The sequence below is a fragment of the Pteropus vampyrus genome, unplaced genomic scaffold (assembly GCF_000151845.1).
Source record: "Pteropus vampyrus isolate Shadow unplaced genomic scaffold, Pvam_2.0 Scaffold24, whole genome shotgun sequence".
Lineage (NCBI taxonomy): Eukaryota > Metazoa > Chordata > Mammalia > Chiroptera > Pteropodidae > Pteropus > Pteropus vampyrus.
The window spans coordinates 1,180,523-1,191,584 of record NW_011888805.1 but is presented as its reverse complement, the minus strand read 5'-3'; the positions used below and the strand labels follow the sequence as shown (position 1 = coordinate 1,191,584).

At 41.1% G+C, this 11,062-nt stretch overlaps 1 protein-coding gene across 1 annotated transcript in view; it reads left to right on the top strand.

The window, feature by feature from the left end:
- The window catches only part of SASH1 (SAM and SH3 domain containing 1), a 166,133-nt gene that overhangs the window by 38,276 nt on the left and 116,795 nt on the right, over nt 1-11,062 (top strand). Inside the window, exon 2 of the mRNA XM_023528327.1 lies at nt 1,882-2,010. Within this exon, the coding sequence (XP_023384095.1) occupies nt 1,882-2,010 (129 nt within the window). The remainder of the gene's footprint in view (nt 1-1,881; nt 2,011-11,062) is intronic.

Sequence of the window (11,062 nt, the reverse complement as noted above, 5' to 3'; positions counted from 1 at the left end):
TTAGGATCATCGCTGATTTATCACGATGTATCCATATTTCAAGAACCTCACCTTAAGACATTCTGGCCTGGCTCCCTCTTTCCAAAGAGTAATTCTGTTTTCAGGCAGTTTCCTTTACTGAAAACAGTAAAGCGAAGACTGGTGGGCTGACTGCCTCTGCGTTTCCTCAGAGCTCAGCAGCAGATTTCTATCTCGACTGATGTTATTTCCTAACCAGGAACTTGACTATAAACATTTCGAAGAGCAGAGTAGGTTCCTACCCCCTCTACACCATCCCTCCAGCCTGTGGCCTCAAACAGACAGGGAGTGACTTTTGCTCGGACCTGTTCAAATGTTCAAACATCTTACTGGCCTTGGAAGTCACCCCTCATCTATTCTGAGGACTTTGAGGCAATTACTGCAGACATAGGACATTTAACTGGTGGAGAAGGAAGAATCCCTTCTAAAAAGTCATTCCTTTAAATTTCTGTTTCTCTGCTCTCTTAATTCTTCTGTGAAATCGGTGAATGCAGAAGTGAGGTAGAGATGATGCTTGCCCGGACCCAAGCCTCCTGGACAGGGCCTTGCGGTCTTTAGCAGAAAGGCTTTGGGAGAACTCTTTACCTCCCAAACCTCAATTGCATCGAAGTGTGCTTTTCAGTACTTGACACCTGTTGCTGTGTGTTATGTGCTAACATTAATTATGTGAGGAGAATGGCCAGCGGTCTGTAAAATAGAAAATGTGTGTGTACCTTTCCGATTGCCTAAAAGTTGCGTTTTTCTTGGTTGTTTTGGTAAGAGGGCCATTTATTCATACCAAAGAAAGGACATGCAGTGAAATGAAAAGGAGCAGGCAGGGGAGATGATTTTTTGAATGAATGAATGAATGAGTGACTTGAAGAAATGACTTCCAAATGTACACTGCATTTCCGTCATCCTATATACATGTGTTCATCAGATACGTATTTAAGAATCAGCTCCCTTAAAGGAAGACTACAGTGTGAAACATTATCTTGTAGTGAATATTATTAACTAAATAAATTCTGAGCACTTAGTAAGTGTGCCAGGTGGAGTACGAGGGGCCGAGTTCTAAGGGTTTCATGTTACTTCATTACTCCTCCCTGTGAGGAGTAATAGGTACTGTCACTATTCCAGTGTTGTTGGAGGTTAGGAAACATGCCTAATGTCACTCGCCCAGAAGTGGCATCGAGCTGAGTACGACCTTAGGTGTGAGGGCTCCAGAGCAGCTTCCGGGCACTTTCCACGGTAGAGACAGACTTTATTTCTGATTTATTTAGGTGAATTTGTAACACGTCCTCTTGCATCTGTACTTGGAATGACTCCATGTTCCTGAGGGTCTCAGGGGAGGAAGGTCTGGTTCAGGTGTGTTGTAGATACAGCATTCCCCGTTGGTTCCTGAATTCTCGGGTTCCAGTCAGAATTTCTGGGACTGGCGACCTGCCATCTGGATTTGTCAGAAGCTTCCCAGGAGGTCCGATGCAGCCACCTGCTGATTCGGCTTCAGGGAACCTTGTACTGACACAGCTCCCTTGCTGGAGGCACTTCCTTGGGCTTCTGAGCCCCGCTAAGCAGGCAGAGGTGTAAGTTAAAACTGGCCAGAGGCCTCTCCGCTTGCTTGGTGGCCTTACCTTCCTGGGGCCGTTGCTCAACTTCTTGGAGCTACTCTTTGTCTGTCTATACTCTGAGGCAACGGGTCCTGGGTCCAAGCACCGTCCGGAGGAGTAGGAGATGTCGCACGGGAAGCTCAGCCCGGCACATGTTCGCCACTTAATAAAAATCGGCTGTTATTGCAATGAGTGCTGTGGAGACGGAGACCAAGGGACACGGGGCTTTCGCAGGTGAACTGACCACCTTTGTTCCTTTCCACCCTCCTCACCCCAGGACGGTTCGCTGGGCAACATCGATGACCTGGCGCAGCAGTATGCGGACTATTACAACACCTGCTTCTCCGACGTGTGCGAGAGGATGGAGGAGCTGCGGAAGCGGCGGGTTTCCCAGGACCTGGACGTGGTGAGTGGGGGCCCTGGGGTTCGCTGCTGCTCAGCCGCCTGTCCCTGTCCGGGCTCCGGGTCCAGCGCCCCGGCTCGCGCCTTCTGATGGACCTGGTTGTGCGCAGAGTATCCGTCAGCAGACCGCTGCACGAGTTTGGGGTAAAAAAATTCACATCCCTAAAGGAATAACCCAGTTTTGCAGCTATCAGACATTTGAATTAGTATAGGCTTGGGCAGTATGATCAGATTTTTGTATTCATTAAAAGTCTGGGTTTTTTTTTTTTTTTTTTTTTTAAGAGAAAATGATGTTTTTACTGTTGGCCAGTGTATACAATACTACATTTTTATTTTAAGCCCAAAGGATAGCTAGGCTAGTTCTTCTCTCCTTCCCTCTCTTCCTTCTTTCTTTTCTTCATTTTTTTTTTTTTTTTGAGAAATAAAATAAGATTTAAAGAAGCAAGAAACAGCCCTAATCTCCCACTTAGAAATAACCACGTCAGTGTTTTAGTAGCTCTGTTCAGTGTTTTCTGGGCATTTTTACATCAGCAATATAATTCTTGCTTTTTTTTTTTTTTTTACTTAAGAATTTATTATAGTCTTTCCATATCATTAAGACCTCTTAGTAATCACCGTTTTTCATGGCTATATTCTCTTCTCTCACTCAGGTGTATTGAAATCCATTTGGCTGTTTGGTAAAGATCTTTATGTGAGTGTTTAGAGGAGCGTTTGAACTTGCGTGTGATAAATAGTAAATAAACAGCTTAGGTTCTGCTGTATGTGTGCTGGCAGTATTCTCATATCGTACATTTATTATAAAGTATCTTACTGAAACGTCTGCATTTATTAATTGAAATTTACTACTTATATTATACTTGAATTCATTGTGGCTCAGTGCGTTTCAGATTGTTTTGTTTCACTGTGGTGACCTCAAGACCACTTAGGGAGCAGGAGACAGAGGAAAAGGCTAAACTTCCATGCCTCCTCATCTGACCACCTTTTTTTTTGACTATCTTTTATGTGTTGGGGGACTATGTGGGTCTATTTTAAAATAGATCTTTGAAATGTGGATCTTTGGGGCAAAAACGTTTAACAACTGCTGATGAAATTAAATAATTTTTTCCAAAAAAAATTTCCATAATTCTACCTAGGGTAGAAATGAAAAAAAAAAAAAAAGACTAGGAACAGATAATTCTTTTATTAGTAGTTTCTTTTGTGTTATAAAGGACCTATTACGTAAGGTACCCAACAAGTGGTTTAGACACCACTGCGATATATTCTGTAAGTGGACGTGACTCACTTTCACCTAAGCTAGACGCTGGCCTTCTTAGGCACTTTAATTCATGACTGTGAAATAATTATTGATTTTTTTTTTCTGTTTTGCTCACTGATTTAGCAGTTGGCAGGGGTAAGAATTAGTGTAATAGAGTCAGTTGAAGCTGAGAAGCATCAGTTGGGGATAGGTGGGAGCCTGACACCATGGCCCAGGCTTCATTTCAAGGCTTCTTTCCTGTAACATTGTCTCCTGGCTTGTGTGAGTGAGTGGTGGGGTTATTTCATTCTCTTAACCTTATGTAGCAGGAGACTCCTCTGCCCCTTTAAAATTAACGAGGCTCCCTGTTGGGCCCTAGTTAATGAAAAGCTTTCCTTTTGGCAAGATTGCAGCAGAACAACTTAAATATTGCACTGAATTCTTGACTGCTGCAATTTTGACCTTGAATGATAGTCTGGTAGCATACTTTGTGCCTTCCTTGGACATTTCACCGTGGAAGGAAATGACTGCTGTGAACTAGTAGATGGTCTTTGATAGATAGCAACACTTGACTGCTCGTCCCAAAACTCAAGCCGGTTAAAATTTGGAGTTACCATAATCATCCCACGGTGTTTGGGAACCTCAGAAAGCAGCTTCTAGGTAGGAAAGGAAGCTTGCCTGGCAGAGGGATAAGTAACTTCTTCCCATTGAGACAGATGGGCCTAATTTGGTGTGCTCTGTTCCAGAGCCGCAAAAGGCAGTCTGGGGAGAACAAACACCACATGAGCTTAATTAGTTCTCATCAAAGGTGCTAGAATGTGGTGATGGGTAAAATTGATGGGAGCTCATTCGAGCCAGGCTGGAAACTCTGTTCATTCTTTAAACTGTAGTTAGCAAGAAAAATAAGATCCCCAATCGACATATTTAAGTTCTCTTTCTATGAGATTCTAGTTGCCCCAGTAAAGGGGAGGTCTCTAACTGGTAAAAAATAGGGTAGGTGGCATGTGTTTCATATGTCATTCACATGGCCCAGGACTCTGGATGTCTGTGTTAGACACGTTTTAAGGTCATCATTCAGGCCATGCATGCATCACCGGCGACCTACAGGAAGTTCCCTCTCAAAGTCATGAACTCATCATAGATTGAGTCCTGACAGGAACTCATTTTCTTGAAAAGCTGTAACCTTCAGACCATAATATTCCCTTTTACTGCATCAGATTTTACCTGTATTTCTAGACTTTGAGTTCTGTCTTTGGACAAACTTCTTCCCTGCTAGTAAGCAGCCAAGTCAAAGCTGAATGCGAGATGTCTTAGAGGAGGAATAATACATCAAAGCACTGAAAGAAGATAGTAATGTTTTAGGAGCCTAAAACATTTTATAGGGAAAAAAATAGCATCAAGTTTGTATCTGCTGTAGAAAAAGTCATTTAGAGACAGCCTTGAGTACGGAGGGTTTGGGGTGATGGGTTAAATTGATTTTAAGAATTTGTTTCATTTTTAAATCCAATGGGTGGATTTTGGGGATTGAGGGAACATTCTATAGACAGAACAGCTATTTAGATATTTGTGTTTTGCCTTTAAAAAGTCCAGAAATGCATTGCCCTTACGAGCTAATTATATGTCAACGGGAGAATAAACAAACCAAAAAGACACCCTGCCCACAGAGATGCTTGACTTAACCCTGAAAAATAAAAGGTTTTGATAATTATGCTAGTAATTAACTTCCTGGACCGGATGTCAAGTGAGTTTTCCAGCACCTAATCACCCGGCTCCTAACTGGAATAAAGCACTTACTTGATAAAGTGTTTTGGCGGCCAGTTAGTTGAGATGAAGGCACCAGAGAGGACAGATGGATGAAAAGTCATCAATGTGAACAGGGATTATGATTTAAATTGATAACTATGGTGAGAGTCTTTATTTAGCACCAAATAGGCCCTAAAGGAACAGTATGTTTGGACTGTGGCCTTGACCTCTGCTGGGGGTTAGATCGTTAGTGCTTGTGGACAGCGGGGAAGTCACTGTCTCCACGCATTTGGCACACACCTGAGCACCGTGTGTGTTTTTGGCTGGGAGAAGCCTCATTTGGAAATGACAGCAGCTTTTCAAGTCCATAATGGGCCCATCTCTGCTGATGCTAAGTCTGACATCTGTCAAAGTGACATCATGGCCAGGAAAAGGACACATGCAAGGTGGCCTCTTATTACTGGTCATATCAGCTTCCTCAGCACACTTGAGGTTGAGTCCACTTGGGTGCCGACAGAAACAAGTTTGTGCGGTTGTTGGTGCGGAGAAGCCCGGATAGAGAATCCCTACTTAACGACAGAACCCTGTCAACCTCGTCAGTCAAAGCCCGGCTTGGACTCCATGCCAAATCGTTCTCATCTGTGTGGGCACGGGAAACAGGAGCCCAGGTGGAGACCCACCCAGATCTTTAAGGACCGGAAAAGTAAATGAAAATATTGAATATCATCACAGAGAAATGTGAGACCAGAGTCATTGCCGATGGCGTAGGAACAATTCTGGGGTATAATTATTGTTCCTTGTAGTTTTCATAATTTAATCTTTCCAGATATAATCCTGAACTAAGAAGCAGTAGGAGTGGTGTCAGTAGTGACTAGTGGTGATCTGGGGGACTTCTTCAGACTTTACCACTCAGGCCCCAGACCCAAGCTGGGATGCCAGCCTCTGGGCTTGCTGCAGTGGGGAAGCACAGGCGGAAAGAGACAGGCTTGAGTTCAAATCCTTGCTCTTTTATATAGCTGGCAAATTGTATAACCTCTCGAAGCCTCAGTTTCCCCACCTATAAATGAAAGTAAAAATATCTCATGAAGTTATTATGAGGATTAAATGAAACTACTATAAAGTACCCGGTATGTCATCGTAATTCACCTATACCTGTCCATTTCTTTTCCTCCCCTTCTATTCCTAGTTCAGAAACTCCTGTGGTAACACAGAAGAGTATCTGTTTTTTGTACATCATTATTATTTTTCACATGAGTGCGGCGATTTTCTTTTAGTTTTTATTTTGGGAAATTTCAAACGTATATCAACAGCATCATATAGTGAACTTCCTGTGCTTCTTACCCAACTTCAACAGTTACCAGCATTCTGCCATTCTCATTTCCCCTTTACTCCTCATACCCTCTTTAGTATTATTACTTTTAGAAACTTATTCTTTTGTGAAGTTAAATTACGTATGAAATTGCACAAATCTTAGCTACACAGTCGTGTCCAGTGGCCATATCCACATCATTTACACTCCCAGCGTCATAGAGAACATAACCATCACCCCTCAAAGTCGCTTCACATCTCTTTTCAGTAAATCCTGGTTTGACGGTAGGGATTTTTGTCAGGTCTGTTTTCCAGCATAGAGAGCAAATGCATGCATGGCACATAATAGGTATTCAATAAGTATTTGTTGAATTCATGTACGTGTATAATTATTTTAAAATATTTAATGAGCATCGAGCTTGTGTCCGAGACTTTGCCCTTCCAAAAATACAGATAGAGATGTATTCCCCATCCACAAAGAGGTCATATTTTAGTAGGGGCATTAGACAGATAAATAATATTAAAATGCTGTGCAGGAATGCAGAAGAGAGCCCCTGACCCAGTTTAGGAAAATCAAAGAAGGCTTCCTGAAGGAGGTAATAAATACCCAGGCCCAATTGTAAAAAACATGGAATATTAACCTGGGGTGGGGCGGAGTGTGGACAGTGCAGAATAATTTAAGGCAGAGGGCACGGTTTGTGAAAAGGTAAAAAATTAAGAGAGAAAACATGGCCTTTATGGCCCATTAAGAGGTAAGATATAAACAAAGTGCCGAAAAAAGTTACATGCTGTTTTCACAAGTCCTTGGATTATTAATGATTAAAAAAAAAAAAAAGATGTTGTTCTTATTCATTACTATTCACAACACAGAACAAACATAATTGCCATTTCACCATAGTTGACCTGCTAGGTCAACTTGTGGCTTCACAGACATGCATGCAGACATAGTCCTGTCGCTGGGGTTTTTTTGTTTGGTTTGGTTTTATTGAATGCTGTTTTGTTATTTGCTAGAGACAGTAAAGCATGTGGGAAACGTTGCTTGTACCTTTGAGCTCCCTAAATATTCAAGAAAATAAGGAAAGTGGGACCTCAGTCCATAGGTTACAGGTGCTCCGAAGCATAGCCACTCAGGAGGCAAATGTACTCCTTGAATTCTTATTATCCACAGGATAAGAATGTGATCCATGTTGCAAAGTGTCCTTCATTTAAACATTCAATTGCCAAAGCCCAGTTGTTGCTCTGAAGGGCATTTATTTTCATTTTGTTTCATTTTTTCTGAACTGACATTATTTGCTAGCTTCGGGCTTCTGTTGATTTGCAGATTGCAATCAGAAACAGTGGGCATTAGATGGTGAGTCTGAACTACATTCTGCTGTGGGATTCACACACTTGATGTCAAAATACAGTGAGGCATTATGTCTCAGCCAGATGGTAATACAGTTCTCTGCTCTGGTTCCTTTCAGACAAAGTCCCGTTTGTAGTCAGATGCCTAGTCCCAATTTAGTCAGCATTTTTTGTACATTGCATTACGTTAACATGGACATAAATAGATCTCTTGGCTGCCAGATTTTATCTTGGCATTTCATACCTCTCATAATTATGAAGGTTTTTATTATACTCACAATTTAGGTGTGCTTCCATCCTCTTAACCTTAGAGACCTTTGTAGACTGTTTGTATAATGATGGAAACAGAGAGATTAGACGTTTTATGTGTGATATAATAGCCTCCAAGTTGAGAGGTCTGCAGCATATTTTTCAAATATGGATCAGCTTCTTTTTCTGTTGTTGCTCCTAAGCATTTAGAAATGACTGTTTTTTATTTGTTTGCAAATAAAAGAGTTTTAAAACACGATGTGCCTGGGGATTAAAAACCGAAATAGCATCTTGCTTGGAATACAAATGCTTGCCAGAAAGGGAAAAAAGTCTGAGCTTTGTAGTAGTTTTCATTTACATACCACAGAGAGAATTCCTAAGTGTTAATCAAATGGATGGTAAATAGGGAGAAAAGCCAAGGAATCAAAGTAAAAGAGGCCTCTTTGGTGTCAGAGTCTGGGTGTGGCCAGGGCTTTGGAGGGGACTGGAACATCTGTCTCTGTTATTGGGACCTCACAGTTGAGCAAGGCTCAGGACAGGCACCTTTTTGGAGTCCTGGCATGTTAAAATACCATTACCAAACTATAGTGCCACCTAAATATTTACATTTAACCATTACTAAACCCAATTACAAACTTACTTTACAGTGCAATTCATTTGTACTAATAACAAGCTAATTAAAGTTAATTCATAGCACGCTAGAAGCCATTATGGTCTTGACATGAGACAAAATGTAAAGAGTGTGATGAATATTTGCTTGTTTTCAGGCCCTAAGAGTGGGTTTCTGCGGCCATCTCTATAATGTCATTTGATGATAATGTCAAAGGTCCAAACTTAAGACCCTTGGTGAAGACAGGGTGGCCCAGGCCAAAGCGGTTCACCTGCCTCTAAGTCCCGGCTTGGGGGATGTGAGGGTTAGACATCTGGAATGGGATTAGGCAGATACATGCAGGGTCCTGATGGGAAGTCACCTGGAGGCAGGGCTGTAAGCCTTTGCTGGTGTATGCACACACATACCTGACATTGGCCTCCTGACCCATATAGCTCCATGTTTTAGACGAGTCTCTCACCACAGTCCCTGTGCACTGAAACAACTAAGGACAGAAAGAATTGGGCCCAGAACACCAAGTCTATTGATCGGAGCTTTCTCTGGCCACCTGTCATTAGAAGATCATTACCCCCGTTTCAGCAATACTTTTAGATTTGGAGCTGCCTTTTTGTTCAGTTTGGAAGTTTCCAGGACTTTATTTTAAATAGAAGAAAGCAAAATGGCAAAATGTTGAGCTAATTTGTTTAATGTATTAGTTCACTTATACTTCTTCTGGCTTTTCCACCATTTGGCATAACTTGGTGATTGGAAAATATATCTCAGACCCCTTGACATAGCCATTACCTTTCCTTTAACGTTTCACTGTATTACTCACTGTAGAACATCAGATTCTAGCTCCCCCCCTTCCCCAACATGTCAACCTGTGTGTTAGAAATGGAGGCGTAATTTATCAACTGTATCAGTTGTGTTAGAGTTCAGGTTCAGGCGTAAACCAGTTTCTCTGTTTCTGGTTATTCCCAGGCTTGTGTATAAATCATTTGTTTATAAGGGATAGTTGGAGAGACTTTCTCCAGTTATTGAAATTTGTGCCACATCAGTGCCATCCATCTCATGGGGCCCCAGCAGAAGCTGATGGAACTTAATCAAAAATAAATCAAGGGCAAGTCCAAACCAGATTGGAAGCACGTCATGAATATTCGTGAACATCTGGATGTGTTTGTCGAGAGTGTATGTTATTTTTTAAGCGTGTGCGACAGCAGAGACGTGGCTTCCTAACAAAGATGCCAAGAGGAAGACAGATTTCCAGCTGTGATTTCAAAGAGTAATTTCGCGTGTGATGTGCATGCCCTTCCTCCTTGGGATGAGGGTTTCGCTTCTAGTCTTTTGATGCTTTCATCTTTCGAAACTTGTTTTGGTATTCTCTCCGAATTCTTCATCAGAGTGTCATTTGACTCGTGAAGATTAAAACTTTCTTTCTAAAAGAGAATGTTAAGGAAAAATTTACTGTTTAATATTTTTGATGAATCTTTTAAATACCGATGATATCATGATAATTATCAATTAAGCTCTTCTGCATCATTGATCACCAGTATAACTTAACATGTGTAAAACGCAGGGTATTTTATCCGCCTCACTACCTCGAGTACTGCCAATAACTAAAAGGAAGAGTAAAGTATGAGGAGGTTGTAAAAATAACAGCGCTGATAATGATCACAATAATGACATTTTAAAAGTATGTTGGAGTTTATGAGGCATCTACATCTACCTTATTTAGTTTTTTTTAATAACCCTATCAAATGGATATGAGTAATCTTATGATTTCGGTTGGGCAGAGGCAGAAACGAATGCTCCCAAAGGGAGGTCTTATAACTAGGTGGGAAAGATCTGGCTGCGTCGCCCACCAGCCTGGATGTTCACCCGCCGGATGGGAATGACAATGGCCTCTTCCAGTTGTAAAGGTTAAATAAGATCATGTTTGTAAAGCACTCTGCAGAGTTCCTGGGTACATGCCGGAGCTCAGTGAATATTTATAATAAATATTATTGTTATTTATAATAGGAATACTAAATATTGATAATGGTAATAATCGTAAAAATAGAAATTGTTGAAAGTCAAATAGCTTGTGTCAGAGAGGGCATTTGAAACAAGGAGGTCAATGGCAGATCTCCAAATCCCCCCAGACTAGCCACCGACCTTGCATTTTACTCTCAGGAGGTTCCTCAACACCACCCCCCCACCCCCCAAAAAATCTTCATTCACAAATTAGTTCATATATTTGGGTAATTTAATATAAAAGTGTAATATTATAAAGCATAGTACAATATAAAATAATTTTTATTATACAAATTGCAATAATACACTCATTATAAAAAAAATTGGGGGGGGAAAACCCCACAAAATTCATTAAAGTAGATGTTTAAAGTCTCCAATTGTCCACCAATTAAACATAACAGTTTTAAATTGGGTTTTTTTAAATAGCTTTCTAGAATTTCACATTTCCTTTTTTTTTTCTTTTCTTTTCTTTTTTTTTTTTGGAATTTCACATTTTCTGGTCATTCTCCCTTAATGACTTCACCTCTGTCTTCTTTCTCTTAAAGCATACGTGGTGTCTCAATTCTCTGGCAGATT